Below are 19,171 nucleotides of genomic sequence, written 5' to 3' on the forward strand. Positions count from 1 at the left end.
CTGTCTAGTCCTTCTGTCCCACGCCTTCTCAGCAGTCAGCGAGGTTGAGCCATTCCCGGTGGATACGACCTGGTTGCTACCGCCGCAGCAAGACCATCCCGCTTTGCGGCGGGCTCTGGTGAATACCAGTAGCAACCTAGAAACGGTCCACCGGTACGGTCCACGCCAATCCCTCGCTGACACAGAGGATCCACATCCAGCCTGCCGAATCCTAACAATTATGTGGTTTCCCAATCATCTTAACTAGTTTGCTAGCAATCCTTAATATTGATCTCAACCTCTATTCCCATCACCACAGAACTATCATACTTCATACTTTATTGGTGGTAAGATCGAAAATAGCTAATAACTGGAACTCCCCGAAAATACCCACATTGACTGAGGCGATAGCTGGCATCAATAACAACTGCTGGCACGAGTATAAAATTGCAGATACACAAGATAGATTGTCCTATTTTATATACAGATGGGATGTTTGGATACACAGCAAACACAATTTGGTCCAACTGTGACCAGTCTACATTACTAAACTATACCCTTTTGCCACATATACACTACTTTTGCTTTATGTTCATAGTCCCGTGGAGCCTGTGCTTATTGCCATTACTTAATACCTTGTAAAGCTGTGGTTGTATTTCCTTTTTTTGTTTTGGTGTTTTCTCTACAAGTTTATTTTATTTCACAATGTAACTGAAAGGATTTGATACCATTGCTGCCTCTCCTGCGTGAGATGGCTCTTCATTTTATATTCTTGTACACCTTTCTTTTTTTCAAGAGTTTGTTTAATAAAAATTGTCAAGTAAAAAAAAAAAGAATAATTATCTGGATATAAATAAAATGTGTCAATTCACAAATTGCAAACAATAATCTTTTATATGTCAAGAAATTGAAACACAAAGTATATTAGAAATGAAGATATATGTTTGCAAAAGATACATTTGTCTGACTTTAAAAAAAAGATTTATAGAACAAAAGATAAAAGGCAGTGTTCACACCAGAAGCCTTAGTGCACAGCTCCTTTAGATTTGAAATCATGCATCACTTTTCTTCCATCAAAATGATGGTCACCATGATGTTCCCCTGGAAAGACTTCATTATAAGTCAATGGGCTCTGTTGCCCATATTTGCTCCTTATATACCTGTAATTAGAAACTGTGAAATAGACCAAGTGGATTCTCCCACTGGATTGAACTGGCTTTCTAAACATAATATGCAAGCTCCAGAAGAAGCTAATGGAAATGTCTTCACAACCGTGACAAAGCATTTCCAAAAGCCTAAAAATTATTTCTATAATTAAAGATGTTTCTTTCTTGCCTAGTTAACATTCAGATAGGAAAAATTGTTCACTTACCTGTTTCTGCTTAAGGGCTTCCATGGATTCAAATTCCAGTCTGGCTAATTTTATCCGGATGTCAATTGGTTTGTTGGGAATCACAAATGCCAAGATAAACTTCAGAGCTAACAGAGCATGCTGTCAAAATTAAAAAGAAAAAAGGATAATTGACAAATGAAAGATAGAAGACAAAAGAAAGATAATTATCCCATGCGATTTCTCAAGCTACAGTAATTATTATTCTCCTATTCTTATTTTCTGGCACCATTATACAATTTCAGTAGCTTTTCCTCATTTTTGCACATTCATGCACAGTTTTGTTATCAGAGATCAATTCCATAAATAAACTGATGTACTTAACTTTAGGATTTGTCCTTCATCTTTCTTTTGCCCCTTTAAGTAGCCTCATGTACAGCATTGCTTGGGCCTGACTACATGAGCGAACTTACAGTAAATTCGATTCGTCACGAACTTATCGGCTCGGCAGTTGATGACTTATCATGCGTAAATTAGTTCAGCCTTCAGGTGCTCCGGTGGGCTGGAAAAGGTGGATACATTCCTAGGAAAGAGTCTCCTAGGACTGTATCCACCTTTTCCAGTCCACAGGAGCACCTGAAAGCTGAACCAATTTATGCAGGAAAAATCATAAACTGCCGAGCCGAGAAGTTTGTGACGAATCGAATTTACTGTAAGTTCGCTCATCTCTAGGCCTGACTTTAGCTAGTGTTTCACAACTTAGTCTTCCTATCAAGTCCCAAAATAGAAAATGATTACTTAAGTAATGTAGACATGTATCTTAAGTATATTACAATGTAGATGTATAACAAAGAAAATTATAAAGAGTAACTTAAACCAGCGACATAGCGGAAAACGAACTGACAGCTGAAGGTCTATAAGGACTGGTCACCCCCTTGCTTAGCTAATTATGCCCATACACATCAGATAAAAGTTGTCCTAACCTGAAGATTTCAGTAGGGTAGAATGACAAAAGTCAGGGCCGGACTGGGACCAACAATGGTCGTGAATGTGGCTATGTGAAGGCAGAGCAACAAATGGGAGGGGACAAATGTTAATCATAGTTTGGTATAATAGGGTACATGACAGAAAAAAAAAAAAAATATATATATAGCTGTGCACCCCTCCCCTTTTTCACAGGAGGTGTTTTAATTTGGATTGATAATGGATCCAGCATGTCACCCAGTCGGTAAGTGGATACGAGCGTTAGGCTCAGAATTTGTGTCTATATACTCTGTATGTGCCAGAGCAGTATGCACCCGTGTATCAGGTAGTTGTGCTGGCTATTTTTCTTTTTGTGTTTTTGTACAACATAGGGGGAATGGCACCCTCTGTAGCTGTGCACCCATCCCCTTTTTCAAAGGAGGTGTTTTAATTTGGATTGATAATGGATCCAGCATGTCACCCAGTCAGAGGCTATATGCCCAGCAGAGGTGAGTGGATATGAGCGTTAGGCTCAGAATTTGTGTTAGGGTCCCATCCTAAATGAGGCCACCTCCATGTGGTGGATGGGGGGACACGTTTTGATCAAAAGGTGCGCTGAGAGCCTCCATTTTTTGACCAATGTGTGCTGCTGCAACCTTCTTTGTCTATATACTCTTAGCTAATTATGCCCATACACATCAGATAAAAGTTGTCCTAACCTGAAGATTTCAGTAGGGTAGAATGACAAAAGTCAGGGCCGGACTGGGACCAACAATGGTCGTGAATGTGGCTATTTGAAGGCAGAGCCACAAATGGGAGGGGACAAATGTTAATCATAGTTTGGTATAATAGGGTACATGACAGAAAAAAAATTAAAAAATATATATATATAGCTGTGCACCCCTCCCCTTTTTCACAGGAGGTGTTTTAATTTGGATTGATAATGGATCCAGCATGTCACCCAGTCGGTAAGTGGATACGAGCGTTAGGCTCAGTACTCTGTACTCTATATATACACACTATATAAACATTAAGCTATGGTCATACAGTGTATTTCATTGTAAATAGTAAAAATTGCACAATGATTGTGTGCCGTATTTTTTACATTAATATGCTGTATGTCTATGGGAAAGTAGTTGTCATATACACGTATGTTTAACTCCTTGGGGACGAAGGGCGTATGCATACGCCCTCGCGTCCCGTCACTTAAGGATGGAGGGTGTATCCATACGCCCTCTGCATTTCCGATCACTATATCTATCAGCAGGCATCCCGTGGCAATGCCTAGGGGGGTCATGAGACCCCCCCATATCGGCGATCGCAGCAAATCGCAGGTCAATTCAGACATGCGATTTGCCGCGATCCGGGCAAATCGGGTCACTGGTGACTCGATCTCCCGGAAAATAAGACTGATCGGAGCTGTCAGAGACAGCTCCGACCATCTTAAAGGATAGGAGCGAGGTGGCAGTGTTGCCACCCCCTCCTATTCCCTGCCATTGGTCGGTCAGGCTGACCACCAATGGCAGGAGGGGGGCGGGGGGGTTAGAGTTCATTTCCCCTGCTCTGGCCACCGATCGGAAGTTGGTACAGAGCGGGGGAACACGGGCGGAGAGAGGGGGGGGGCATGACCCGACTTACACGGAACGGAGGAGGCGGCGGAGGCGGCATCCCGTTGCAGCGGCGCGAGCAGGAGGAGCGGCGGCCGGAAAGTGCGGCTGAGAAGGCTGCAGTGAAGATCGCGATAAGTGATCTTCACTGTGGCCTTCTAAAAGCTGCAAAACTACAACTCCCAGCATGCCCACACAGCCAAAGGCTGTCTGGGCATGCTGGGAGTTGTAGTTTTGCTACATCTGGAGGGTCACAGTTTGGAGACCACTGTGTAATGGTCTCTAAACTGTGGTCCTCCAGATGTTGCAAAACTACAACTTTCAGCATGCACTGACTGTCTGGGCATGCTGGGAGTTGTAGTTTTGCAACATCTGAAGTGGCACAGTTTGGAGACCACTATATGATGGTCTCCAAACTGTAGCCCTCCAGATGTTGCAAAACTACAAATTCCAGCATGCCCAGACAGTCAGGGATGCTGGGCGTGTAGTTCTGCAATATCTGCCCAGACTGTCCAGGCATGCTGGGAGTTGTAGTTCTGCAACATCTGAAGGGCCAGATACTGCAGAACTACACGCCCAGCATCCCTGACTGTCTGACCGTGCTTGGAATTGCAGTTTTGCAACAGCTGTAGGCACACTGATTGGGAAACACTGAGCTAGAGTCTGTTTCCTAACTCATACGGCAGTGTTTCCTAAATGGCGCCTCCAGCTGTTCCAAAACCACAACTTCCAGTGTTGCCGGACAGCCATAGACTGTCCTGGCAGGCTGGGAGTCTTGCAACAGCTGGAGGCACTCTGTTTGGGAAACACTGCTGTAGGGTTTTGGTGGAGACAAGCCCCATCCTTGTAATTGGGTCCACCCTTACTGCAAATTCCTTATTCAGGCCTCAAATGCGCATGGAGCTCTCTCACTTCAGAGCCCTGTCGTATTTCAAGGCAACAGTTTAGGGCCACATATGGGGTATCTCCGTACTCGGGAGAAATTGCGTTACAAATTTTGGGGAGATTTTTCTCCCGTTACCCTTTGTAGAAATGGTAAATTTGGGGAAAAAAACCTGCACTTTAGTGGAAATTTTTTTTTTTTCATTTACACATCCGAATTTTACAAAAAGCTGTCAAACACCTGTGGGGTGTTAAGGCTCACCGGACCCCTTGTTACGTGCCTTGAGGGGTGTAGTTTCCAAAATAGTATGCCATGTGTTTTTTTGTTGCTGTTCTGGCACCATAGGGGCTTCCTAAATGTGACATGCCCGCAAAAACCATTTCAGCAAAATTCACTCTCCAAAATCCCATTGTCGCTCCTTCCCTTCTGAGCCCTCTACTGCGCCCGCCAAACACTTGACATACACATATGAGGTATTTCCATACTCAAGAGAAATTTTGGGGGGCTTTTTCTCCCATTACCCCTTGTAAAATTTCAAAAACTGGGTCTACAAGAACATGCGAGTGTAAAAAATTAAGATTTTGAATTTTCTCCTTCACTTTGCTGCTATTCCTGTGAAACACCTAAACGGTTAACAAACTTACTGAATGTCATTTTGAATACTTTGAGGGGTGCAGTTTTTTTAATGGGGTAATTTATGGGGTATTTCTAATATGAAGGCCCTTCAAGTCCACTTCAAAACTGAATTGGCCCCTGAAAAATTCCGATTTTGAAAATTTTGTGAAAAATTGGAAAATTGCTTCTGAACTTTGAAGCCCTCTGATGTTTTCCAAAAGTAAAAACGCATCAATTTTATGATGCAAATATAAAGTATACATATTGTATATGTGAATCAAAATATTATTTTTTTAGAATGTTTATTTTCCTTACAAGCAGAGAGCTTCAAAGTTAGAAAAATGCTACATTTTCTATTTTTTCATCAAATTTTGGAATTTTTCACCAAGAAATGATGCAAGTATCGACAAAAACTTACCACTAACATAAAGTAGAATATGTCACAAAAAAAAAAAACTCGGAATCAGAATGAAAAGTAAAAGCATCCCAGAGTTATTAATGCTTAAAGTGAAAGTGGTCAGAATTGCAAAAAATGCTCCCGTCCTTAGGGTTATAATGGGCTCCGTCCCCAAGGAGTTAAAAAAAAAGTCCTTTTTTTTTTCCTTTTTTTTTTACATACTGTGCGCACAAAGTGGCATGTCAAGGATGTAAAAAATACATCAATTTTTTTTCCTTACATACTAGCCCTCATTTAGTAAGCTAACCCCATCAATTTTTGTCAGGTTCTGCGACTGAAATTGTGTCGCACACCCTGTGCGACACTTTCTGAGACAGATTCTAGTATCATGACCCGACATCACTCGGAGAGTTTTTAAAACCCTACAAAAGGGGCTTGGTTATTGAAAAAAAGGGCGTGTTCCCGACAAAACTCCCAAAACCCTCCGAGTATTTGATAAAATACTCCACAAAAAAATGTGAGTTTGTGAAGAAGAAAACCCTACAGCTCTGGGCAGTAGGAAAAAAGTAAAAATGGAGGAATTATGTGGCAAAACATGTCCTATGCTGTTTTATATTAGTTAAACAAATGTTTCTTATATTTATTTAATCCAATCTGAAAATAAAATGTAATTTAAATTTAATTTTAAATAAAATTTAATTATAATTTAATTAAGTGGGAAGCCTATCAGGCTGAATTTGTGGGAGGGGCTTTGGCTATTTAACATCCATCGGCCCCTCCCTCTGGGCGTATGCTGGGTTGGCGAAATTGCGGGGGTTCTTTCGTTGCGTACGCTGGGTCAGGTGTGTGGTGGTGCAGGTAAGTGCCGGGTGACCGGCAGGTTTCATGGTTTCATTTACTGGGGCCCTGGTCTGTTGCAATTGCTCCCCTCGTTTGGCGGGCGGGCTCCGGCACCCAGCGCGTTATGTAGGCGGCGGTCCGACGGTGCAGCGCGTGCCCGGGCTGGCCGCAGTGAACACGGCCTCTGGATCCAGCGGCAGCTGGCGGCATGGCAGGCGCGGGGAGACGCGACCCACGTGGGTCTCCCTGTGCCGGCGTCTCACGTGTAATGCGGGGCTCTGAACGGGCGGAGTCACAGCATGCCAGTGAGCCGGCGGCATAGCTCCATGGATGGTCAGCAGGTGGCGCTGAAAAAAAAAAATGTGTTAGGATTATAGAGTGTATTGGTACCATGCAGTAATGAGGGGCTGGCTTATGGTGCACCGGTGTCAGGCCACAGTTTCCTGACACATGCACTGTCGCAGACAAGGGGCAGCTTGTAAGTTAATAATACTATAATCCATATCACTGTGGCTTCGGTTTGGGGGGGGGTGGTCATGCATATCGGGGTACTGGGTCGGAGGCTTGGGGTAGTCAAGTAATTAGTGGGGTTGGGGTAGTTTCAGGCATGGGGGGGGGCTAGGGGGTACCAGCACGTATGTGTCAGAGGTGGTAGGTGGCGTGTAACCCATATGGTTAGTACACTGTTAGTTTCTCTTGCAGATTGGGTGGTCTGTATCCAGTTAGGTGGTCGTTACATTCCTGGTCATTGCAAACTTGGCTACGGTCAGTACCAACCGTATGGCGGTTGTTCATGTTATTTATTCACGTTTCACGGTGGTCATCACTTTCACTAGCAGACGCTAGTTCACGTCATTTCAGTTCAAATGCTTAATACTCCTGTTACATTAGTTAATGTTACGCACTGCTGCTGTTACACATAGGCCCTGAATCACTGTATATCTGACTCGACATGTCAGATAGGGTTCAAGGCATCATTGCTACTGTCACGCATACAGAGCATTTCGTTTACACGGGTATTGGTCACTGTGATCTTGACTCTTCTTCAAGGGTGACCACTTGCCTGCGGTGGTGGCTGACACGTCTTCAGAGCCATCGCTAGTTAGTTAGAAGCGGTGCACACTGTAATCTTAACTCGCAGTCAGGAGGTGTTCACGGTTTAGTTATTCATGACTATACGCGTCATGCACACGTTCTCGGTCAGACTCACGGTCAGGCCTCGTTTCAAACTATTCAGGTGGTACTCTGGGTCGCACTGGCACTACGGTCAGCACTCTTGGGTTCGGCCACATTGCACGGGCAGTCACCTGCAGCTGTAAGCTAACATTAAGTATGTATTCGGTTGTCCGCAGGGTTACAGTCGATTTGCTGTTCATTTCAGGCATCTTACTGTTGTGTTACAGTGGTGGTAAGGTCAGTCAGTACTCAGCAAGGGGGGTACACGTTTCTCATATCAGGTCACTCATGATTACCGTTTTTTTTCCCCGGCACCCATTATGGCCCGGACAGGTCATGTCTCACGTGTCAGACATAGAGGACCCGATGTCCATCCCTGATACACCAGCTAGAAGCTCCGTGCGAGGGACGCCCTCCTCTGCAGCTTACAGGGCTTGGAAGATCCCCAAGTTGATGGAGGAGTTGCGCAAGAGGGCAATTCCATTTCCAGCAACCGCCCGCAAAGCATAGTTATACAAACTCCTCATGGCGGATCAGGGGGCTGGCGACAGTCAGGAGGGGACCTCGGGCCAGTCCACCCTCTCTGAACTGCATGCAATGATGACTTCCATGTTGGGCAGGCTGGATTCTCTGGAGAGAAGGGGCATTCAGGGGCCCCCAGCTCCAGCAGCATTGCAGGCGCCAACGCCTACACAGATGTCTGCCCCTGTTCCGGTAGGCAACCCAGGTAGGCGCTCTGGGCCACCAAGGGTGTCACCAGTCCATTTTGTCCCAGCGGCCCTGAGAAAGGACATACTGGAAGGGAAGGACATCAATTTGGCCTCCCTGTTGCTATCTGCCTTCGACGTTGAGGACACTAGAACGGTAGCGTGCGCTGACTTATCTGTTGTCCTAAAGAGTAAGGACACCAGGCTCAAATGGAAGCTAAATATCCACGAGTTTGTGATTGCCTTCAGCAAATACAGGGAGGTGATATGCTCAGCCAGACCGGAGCGCAGAGAGGAGCTCGACCTGTATTTGCTGAGGGTTACTGAATACGCATACAAATACGGTGGTACCCATTTCTACGATTATCATAGAAGTTTCTCAGCCATGGCAGCGGCGGCCTTCAGCCAAGATGGGTACCTCACGGACTGGAGCATCGAAGATTCACAGATGTTCTGCAGCCGCTTCGCAAATATCAAATTCCCCGCATGTGCCGCCTGTCAATCAATCACGCATACTACGGCGTGGTGTGTAGGCCTGGCTCAACAGGGCGAGCAGGGCGCCGCCAGACCTTCCACTTCCACGGACAGTTTCAGCAGGTCCGCACCTTCCGTGGATAAGTTGGGCCCTCCAGTACACTATCTCGGAGGCTCACAAATTTGTAACAACTATAACATGTCTTTGTGCAACTTCAGCAATTGCAGGTTATTACACATCTGCTTCTGCTGCTTCAGGGCACATTCGGGCTCTGCATGTAGGCAGAAAGGGCCAGCATGACTAGGCGGGGTACGTACCCCAGTCCTGGCCGCTCTGCTCGCGGATCACCCGGACCCAGATTGGGTCCAGTGGTTGATCAATAGTTTTGACAGAGGCTTCCATGCCGGCATGGTCACACTGCCGCAGGCCACATTTGAATGTGACAATCTGCTGTCTGCCGTAAACGATCCCGCTGTTGTCACTGAATTAATAAATGCTGAGCTAATGAAAGGTTATATGATTGGCCCCTTGTTAAGTTTCTCCATTCAGGTCTTGGAGGGTCAGTCCGGTAGGGGTGGTAACAGGCAAGTTCAATGGGAAAAAGAGACTGATATTTGACTTGTCGGCTCCTCATGGGTCACTTGTCCCCAGTATCAACTCTCTCATTCCATCCGAGGAGTTTAGTATGCACTATTCTTCCATAGACCAGGCTATTCAGGTCATCTTGGCGCTCGGCCCAGGGACTTGGATGGCGAAGGCGGATATCACAGATGCCTTCAAGTTGCTGCAGTTGCACAGGGACCAGTGGCAATGGTTTGGGCTCAAATGGCAGGGTGCATATTATTTTGCTTCCAAGTTAACTTTCAGATGCAAGAGCAGCCCGTGGCTGTTTGACCAACTGGCCCAGGCATTGCACTGGCTGCTGGTTAATGTCTCTGGATGCAGCCAGGTCATCCATTATTTGGATGACTTTCTTCTGCTCAGTCGCCCGAGGGAAGAGCCAGACCAGTTGGTCAGATTGCTGAAACTGTTCACTGATATTGGGGCGCCAGTGTCTCCCAAGAAAACGGTCGGTCCAACTAAGTGTCTCACCTTTCTGGGAGTAATCCTAGATTCAGTCGCAATGTAAGTCAGCTTGCCCACTGACAAACTCAACCGTATCAGAGACACTATCCACAAGTACACGGTCTCCCAGGTCACGACCAAGGGCGAGTTGCAGAGCTTGCTGGGAATGCTGGCATTTGCTATGCGAGCAATTCCGCAGGGCAGAGCGTTCGTATCCAGAATATTGTCTTTGCTGCATGGTGTCCCTCAACAATACAGTAGGGTTTGGTTAGATTGCCAAGCCCTGGCTGACCTGAACATGTGGGATAGGTACATGGCACAATGGAATGGGACGGCTATGTTTGTCCCGCCAGCCTCCGAGTTGTCCCCCAAGATCTGCACTGATGCATCATCTTCCACCGGTTATGGTGCAGTGTGGGGCGGCAGGTGGACGGCGGGCCAATGGTCCAATCAGGTATTGGCTCTGGCAGGCTTCAGCAGCACTTCGGTACTTTTTGAGGTTTTCCCCATTGTAGCAGCTGCAGTGACATGGGGCGACAAGTGGTCAGGGCAGACGGTGGAGTTTCAGTGTGACAATCAGGCGACAGTTGCCATAGTCAACAAGGGCAGTTCCAGGCATGCTACTGTCATGTCTTTCATACGCAGGTTAGTCTGGGTGTCCTTACAACACAACTTCAATTTTGTAGCCAGACACATACCGGCGGTAGACAACACGGCCGCAGATGCTCTGTCCAGGGCTAATTTCCATCTCTTTTCACAGGTGGCTCCGCAAGCAGACGCAGTAGGAACACAACCCTCTTGCCTGGCACAATTAATCTTGGACTGAATTACTACACACAGGTGGCCCGGGAGTTAATGTCGGACGCTTTAGCCCCCAATACCAGAAAGGCCTATCATGCAGCACACGACACCTTTAGGTCATATCTGTCTCAACATAGCATCCCCTTTTCTTACGACACCACTATCATTCTATCTTTCATCGGTTTCTGCCACTCTTCTCTGCACCTGTCTCATAGCACTATTAAATCTTACCTTTCGGGCATTCAGCATTTCATTTCTTTATCCCACCCAGACAGGCTGTCTATCCTATCATCTCAGGCTGTCAAGGCTGCGCTCAGAGGGGTGCTGGCTCGTAGCTCCACAGCGCCACCTCTCAGGAAACCGATCAGCGGCGAGCTGTTCCGAGCCATGTCTGACGCATTAGCCAATAACCCGTTTGGCTTCGAGCGCAGTCTGATAATTAAATCTGCCATTTATCTAGCCTTCTATGGCTTCCTCCGGCCGGGTGAATTTTCATGTGTCAGGCGGGGAGCGACACATCCACAGAAGGCTCATTTAGGGTGGCAGGGTTCTTGGTTCGAAGTTTCACTGTCCGTCACAAAAACTTGCAGGTGGGGGGCGGTGGTTAAGTATTTTCCTTCAGGTAGCAACTGGTGCCCGGTGGCGGTGTTGGCACAACTGGTTGAGTTCCTCCATGATAAGCCTCCGGAGTCGCCACTGTTGCCTTTCGGTGGGGGTGCTCTTACCACTTCTCTTTTCACATCGCATGTCCGCACGCTGCTTGGCAATTTAGGACACAACCCCAGAGAGTTCTCAGGTCACTCATTCCGCATAGGAGCAGCATCGGCGGCCTCCAGGCACAAGGTGCCTGTACATGTCATCCAGAAGTTGGGGAGGTGGCGTTCTGATGCATATACCACTTATGTCCCAGATCCCTCAAGGGAAATGGCAGAGGCATTTCAATTTTTGGCATTATAAATAAATGATACTTAATTTACCCTAACTGGTGGTGTATTTTTGCCCTCTATAGGCGGACCCTCAACGCGGTTTTCAGGCACACCTCAACCGCTGTTCTATGTTATAAGTAGAGTTTTGTGTTAGGTCTTGGTAAATCTAGTTTCTTGCAGGTGGCCTTGGCAGGAGGTAACAGGTAAGCCCATGCACGGTTCAAAGTCCTGACCACAAGTGGGAAGCCTATCAGGCTGAATTTGTGGGAGGGGCTTTGGCTATTTAACATCCATCGGCCCCTCCCTCTGGACGTATGCTGGGTTGGCGAAACCCACCCTCCTCACCCTTTTCTTCATCACCATACATAAGGGAATGCCCTCTATAGGCGGACCCTCGACGCAGTTTTCAGGCACACCTCAACCGCTGTTCTATGTTATAAGTAGAGTTTTGTGTTAGGTCTTGGTAAATCTAGTTTCTTGCAGGTGGCCTTGGCAGGAGGTAACAGGTAAGCCCATGCACGGTTCAAAGTCCTGACCACAAATGTATTTATATTTTTTATACTTTTTATTCTTTTTGTCAAATTTTGTAGAATATATATTTCATTATTGTTTTTTTAAATCATTACACTGAACTTTATTTTAAGCAAGCCAGACACCCTTTTTTTTTTTGGGAAAATTACTAAATTTTATAATTTAGTAACTAAAAAACTAAAAATTACTAAATTATAACATTACAGTGACCCCTGACCTACGATGGCCCCGACATATGATGAAATCGACATACGATGGCCTCTCAGAGGCCATCGCATGTCGATGTCAGCATCGACATACGATGCTTTCGTATTAAGTGCTATCCAGCAGCGCCAAATGCTTAAGCTGCTGCCGGATAGCAGCTTAATGTTCCCCGTGTGGTGCGGTAAGTATTACTTACCCCTCCACGATGCTCCGGGGTGCCCTCCGGGTCCAGCGCTGGTCTTCCGGTGTCTTCTCGGCCCTCTCCGATGACGTCAATACGCTGCTGCGCACGTCATCCAATAGGAATGGCGTACGCAGCGGCGTAATGACGTCGCTACGCAGGCCCAGTAAGGCCTTGCGGAAGACAGAAGAGGACCGGAGAAGACAGAAGAGGATCGGAGAAGACAGCAGAGGAGCGGAGAGCCCAGCGGAGGCCGGGGTCACCATCGGGAGCGGCGGGGACACCATCTCGAGCGGCGGGGACAGGTGAGTACAGCTTCCTATACTTTACATTGCACGAATCCCTCAACATACGATGGATTCGACAAACGATGGCTCGTTTGGAACGAATTACCATCGTATGTTGAAGGACCACTGTATTTAGTTTCATAAATAAAAATGATCCATTTTGGGCATTTTTGAGGCTACGCTTACACAGCGGAATGTCCGTGCAGAATTCCACTGAGCACACAGCAGAATTTCCATGGCATATGTTTCCGCTCAGAATTGCATTGCCATCTCTGAGATATTTCTAATTTCAAAATTTAGCGTGCAACACAATTTTTTTCCCCGTGCGACACATTAGTAAATCAGGGAGAAAAATACACAGAGTAAATCAAAAAACACTAATCAGAGATAAACACTCCACTCTTAGTAAATGAGGGCTACTGTGTGCACTGTGAGAAGGTGAATGGCATGGTGGTTGATGGGCGATTTGTGTCACCAAGGCTCCTGGCTTTGGTGAAGTAGGTGCCAGTATTTATTCAGTGCCTGTGCTGTGATGCAGACTGACACTATGGCCGTAGTATGGCTGGAAGGCCAATCCGGGACGGCTCTTACTGGGAATGATCAAGTGTAGGGTGGGGATCATTTCCCACAATTCAGGCCGGCTTTTGTTGGCCTTAAAGCTAGGCTGCCTCACAAGCTGAAAGGGATTTGATAGTTGCAGCTCACAGTGCCAGAGAAAGCTGTGTGTGGAGTTCTTCCCTGTGGTTGCTCCAAGAGTGGAAGCTGCAGAACAGCCTAGCTGGGGGCCTCGAAAAGACTTGCTTGTTGCCGCATGGCATGGACTCAGGTGTGAACAAACACCTAAGAAATACAGGTGGACTTTTGTTATGTTTTCCTTTGTTCTACGTTTCAAAAACAATCACTGTCCCAAAGACTTCCATATAGCACATTAATGTTGAAAATATGTAAGCAATCTTTCTGTGACCAAATCCTGTATACTGAGACCAATATTAACCTGTTGGGGATGGAGGGCGTATGGATATGCCCTCGCATCCCGGTACTTAAGGACGGAGGGCGTACCTGTACGCCCTCCGTATTTCAGATCAACGCCACTCGTCGGGCGGTGATTGGACCGGGATGACTGCTGATATCTATCAGTAGGCATCCCGTGGCAATGCCTAGGGGGGTCCTGAGTCAATTCAGACCGGCAATTTGCGGCGATCCGGGCCAATCGGGTCACTGGTGACCCGATCGCCTGGAAAATAAGAATGATCGGAACTGTCAGAGATGACCACCAATGGCAGTTGGAAGCGGGGGGGGGGGGGTTAGATTTAATTTCCGAGCAGAGCGGGGGAAACGCGAGCGGCGAGGAAGGAAGCATGGCCAGCTTACCCGGACCGGCGTCGGCAGTGACATGGAGCAGCGGCAGCATTGTGGAGCGGCGGCATCGGCAGCAGCAGGAGGAGTGTGGCCAGAAAGTGCGGTGTGGAGGAGGCTGCAATGAAGATTGTGGTAAGTGATCTTAACTGTGGCCTTCTAAACGCTGCAAAACTACAACTCCCAGCATGCCCTGTGTAGTGGTCTATAAACTGTGGTCCTCCAGATGTTGCAAAACTACAACTTTCAGCATGCACTGACTGTCTGGGAATGCTGGGAGTTGTAGTTTTGCAACATCTGAAGTGGCACAATTTGGAAACCACTATACGGTGGTCTCCAAATTGTAGCCCTCCAGATGTTGCAAAACTACAATTCCCAGCATGCACAGACAGTCAGGGATGCTGGGTGTGTAGTTCTGCAATATCTGGCCCTTCAGATGTTGCAGAACTACAACTCCCAGCATGCCTGGACAGTCTGGGCATGCTTGAAGTTGTAGTTTTGCAACATCTGAAGGGCTACAGTTTGGAGATCACTACTTAGCGGTCTCCAAACTGTTCTTCCCCAGTTGTTGCATAACTACAACTCCTAGCATGCCCAGACTGTCCAGGTCCAGGTAGTTGTAATTCTGCAACATCTGAAGGGCCAGATATTGCAGAACTACACGCCCAGCATCCCTGACTGTCTGGGCATGCTGGGAATTGTAGTTTTGAAACAGCTGTAGGCATGCTGGTTGGGAAACACCGAGCAAGAGCATGTTTCCTAACTCAGTGATTCCAACCTGTGTGCCTCCAGCTGTTGCAAAACTACAACTCCCAGAATGCACTGACAATCAGTACGAACTGGGAGTTGTAGTTTTGCAACAGCTGGAGGCACACAGGTTGGAATCACTGAGCTAGATTCTGTTTTCTAACTCAGTGGTTCCCCACCAGTGTGCCTACAGCTGTTGGAAAACTACAACTACAACTTACTGTGAATGTACCCTAAAAACACAAAACTACACTAACAAATAATAAAAAGTAACACATTACATATACACCCCCTTACACGTCCCGTCCCCCCACCCAAATAAAAATGAAAAACATCTCATACAGCAGTTACATAGTAAAAATTCATAAGGTTGAAAAAAAGACCAGAGTCCATCAAGTTCAACCTATAACCCTAATGAGTCCCTACTGAGTTGATCCAGAGGAAGGCAAAAAAAAACTCACACTAGGGGAAAAATTCTTTCCCGACTCCAAATATGGCAGTCAGAATAAATCCCTGGACCAACGTTCTGTCCCTATTAGGCTAGGTTTCCACTTGTTTTTTTTTTTACAAAAACGCCAATAAAAACGCCCATTTTTTTTGTGAAAAAACGCTGCAGCCAGATGTTAGCTGCAAGTCAATAGTAAACTGCAAAATGCCAAATCCACTTGCCGTTTTTCAGTTTGGCGTTTTTTAAATCCTTTTGGAGTTTTTGGGCTCCTTGGCAGTTTTTAAAAAACGACCTCTTGTCGAGACTTTGGCGTTTTTTCGGGAAAATCTTGGCGTTTTTTCCCATAGAAGTCTATGGGAGTGAAAAAACGCCAAGAAAAACGCCATGTGGGTTTTGAATTTGGCGTTTTTTCAGGCGGTTTTTATTCTCTTTTTATACCTTTTTTATTAAAATTTAGTAGGGTACCCCCTAGGGATGACGTCATTAGGGGGCGGAGCTACATACGGCGATCCAGGCTCTGTTAACATTGTCCGTATTGGATAATGGGAACAGACCCTTCTGCCAGTGTCTACCCAGACAGGGAGACTCCAGCTGTTGCTAAACTACAACTCCCAGCATGCCCAGACAGCCAAAGGCTGTCTGGGCATGCTGGGAGTTGTAGTTTTGCACCAATTGGAGGCTCACTGTTTAGGTAGACATTGCATTATGGGCGCTCTCACCTGCAGAGAGCACAAAAAATGTCCTAACCTATTTTTTTTGTGGTTTTTTTCTTTCTTCTCGTTTCAGATCCGTGTATGCAGAAGATTACGACGGATTCGATGGATTACCACGGATGAACAGGATTTTTTAAATATTTTAATAAAATGGTTAACAAGGGCTGTGGGGGAGTGTTTTTTTTAAATAAAAATTTTTTCCAATGTGTTGTGTTTTCTTTTTTATTGAATATTCAGGCTTAGTTATGGAGGCTGTCTAATAGACAGAATCCATTACTAAGTCAGGGCTTAGCGTTAGCCCCAAAAACAGCTAGCGCTAACCCCCAATTATTACCCCTGTACCCAATGCCACAGGGGTGTCGGGAAGAGCCGGTACCAACAGGCCCGGAGCGTCAAAAGTGGCACTCCTGGGCCTAGGCGGTAACAGGCTGGCGTTATTTAGGCTGGGGAGGGCCAGTAACAATGGTCCTCGCCCACCTTGGTAACATCAGGCTGTTGCTGCTTGGTTGGTAGCTGGCTGATACTGAAAATAGGGGGAACCCTATGCGTTTTTTTTATTTTTTATTATTATTTATGAAAAAAAACGCATAGGGTTCCCCCTATTTTCAGTATCAGCCAGATACCAACAAAGCAGCAACAGCCTGACATTACCAGGGTGGGCGAGGACCATTGTTACTGGCCCTCCCCAGCCTAAATAACGCCAGCCTGTTACCGCCTAGGCCAAGGAGCGCCATTTTTGATGCTCCGGGCCTGTTGGTACCGGCTCTTCCTGGCACCCCTGTGGCGGTGGGTACCAGGGTAATAATTGGGGGTTAGCACCAGCTGTTTTTGGGGCTAACACTAAGCCCCGGCTTAGTCATGGATTCCGTCTATTAGATAGCCTCCATAACTAAGCCTGAATATTCAATTAAAAAAAGACACAACACATTGGAAAAAATATTTTATTTTAAAAAACACTCCACAGCCCTCGTTAACCATTTTATTAATAAAAATAAAAATAAAGTTCATCCGTCGTAATCCATCGAATCCGTCGTAATCCTCTGCATACACGGATCTTAAACGAGAAGAAAAAAACACAAAAAAAATAGGTTAGGAAATTTTTTGTGCTCTCTGCAGGGGAGAGTGCCCATAATGCAATGTCTACCTAAACAGTGAGCCTCCAATTGGTGCAAAACTACAACTCCCAGCATGCCCAGAAAGCCTTTGGCTGTCTGGGCATGCTGGGAGTTGTAGTTTAGCAACAGCTGGAGTCTCCCTGTCTGGGTAGACACTGGCAGAAGGGTCTGTTCCCATTATCCAAAACGGACAATGTGAACAGAGCTTCAGACTAGCCTGAATATGTATGTAGCTCCGCCCCTAATGACGTCATCACTAGGGGGCGGGGCTACACAGACCGGCGGTGACAGAAACGAGGGAGGTAAGTGGACCTCCTGTTCTGTATACACTATATACAGCTATCTATAGATAGCTGTATATTCTGTATACAGCCCAAAGGGCCTGTAGGAGCTGGGAGTCATGTCAGTTTGGTGACTGGATTCCCGGCTCCTGTATAGTATACACGGGTACACTATGCCCCCCTGTATACTATACTGCCGGGGAGGTGAGTAGTGATGCTGTACATCACACCTCATCTCCTTACACTCTGTGGACCGGGCGCTCAGCATCCGACACACAGAGTGGTACTGTCACGATTCGGCTGGCTGGAGGTGGATCCTCTGTGCCAGAGAGGGATTGGCGTGGACCGTGTCGGTGGACCGGTTCTAAGTTGCTACTGGTATTCAGCGGGATGGTCTTGCAGCGGCGGTAGCAACCAGGTCGTATCCACCGGCAACGGCTCAACCTCTCTGACTGCTGAGATAAGCGCGGTACAAGGGAGTAGACAAGAGCAAGGTCGGACGTAGCAGAAGGTCAGAGCAGGCAGCAAGGATCGTAGTCAGGGGCAACGGCAGGAGGTCTGGAACACACAAGGAAACGCTTTCACTGGCACAATGGCAACAAGATCCGCCGAGGGAGTGCAGGGGAAGTGAGGTATAAGTAGGGAAGTGCACAGGTGAAAGTACTGATTAAAACCTCATGCGCCAATCAGTGGCGCACCGGCCCTTTAAATCGCAAGGACCCGGCGCGCGCGCGCCCTAAGGAGCAGGGCCGCGCGCGCCGGGACAGCACAGATGGGGAACGGGTCTGGTAAGCGAGTCGGGATGCGCATCGCGAGCGGGCGCGTCCCGCATCGCAAATCGCATCCCGGCTGGGAGCATTATCGCAGCGCACCCGGTCGGCAGGTCTTACCGGGGCGCTGCGAATAAGAGAACGCTGTGAGCGCTCCGGGGAGGAGCAGGGACCCGGAGTGCTCAGCGTAACAGTACCCCCCCCCCCCCCCTTGGGTCTCCCCCTCTTTTTGGAACCTGAGAATTTGAGGATAAGTTTTTTGTCCAGGATGTTGTCCTCAGGTTCCCATGATCTCTCCTTCCCATGATTCTCCCAATCCACCCAAAAAAATTTTTTACCTCTGACCGTCTTGGATGCCAAGATTTCTTTCACCGAAAACACGTCAGAGGACCCGGAAACTGGAGTGGGAGAAACAACTTTGGGAGAGAAGCGGTTAAGGATGAGTGGTTTAAGGAGAGAGACATGAAAAGCATTAGGAATACGGAGAGAAGGAGGAAGAAGGAGTTTGTAGGAGACAGGGTTGATTTGGCATTTGACTTTAAAAGGACCAAGATAACGTGGTCCCAGTTTATAACTGGGGACACGAAAGCGGACATACTTGGCGGAGAGCCACACTTTGTCTCCACGAGAAAAGACAAGAGGAGTTCTTCTTTTTTTGTGAGCATGTTTCTTCATCGGGGATGAGGCCTGTAGGAGAGATTTTTGAGTCTCTTTCCAGATGGTGGAGAAGTCCTGAGTCACCTCATCAACAGCGGGCAAACCAGAAGGCATGGG

At 47.0% G+C, this 19,171-nt stretch overlaps 1 protein-coding gene across 5 annotated transcripts in view; it reads right to left on the minus strand.

The window, feature by feature from the left end:
- Window positions 1–19,171, minus strand: part of ANO10 (anoctamin 10) — a 687,222-nt gene that overhangs the window by 176,023 nt on the left and 492,028 nt on the right. For all 5 annotated transcript variants that reach the window (XM_056520224.1, XM_056520226.1, XM_056520225.1 and 2 more), the window contains one exon: window positions 1,352–1,471. In XM_056520224.1, the coding sequence (XP_056376199.1) occupies window positions 1,352–1,471 (120 nt within the window). The remainder of the gene's footprint in view (window positions 1–1,351; window positions 1,472–19,171) is intronic.

Source organism: Hyla sarda, chromosome 5, assembly GCF_029499605.1.
Source record: "Hyla sarda isolate aHylSar1 chromosome 5, aHylSar1.hap1, whole genome shotgun sequence".
Taxonomy (NCBI): Eukaryota; Metazoa; Chordata; class Amphibia; order Anura; family Hylidae; genus Hyla; species Hyla sarda.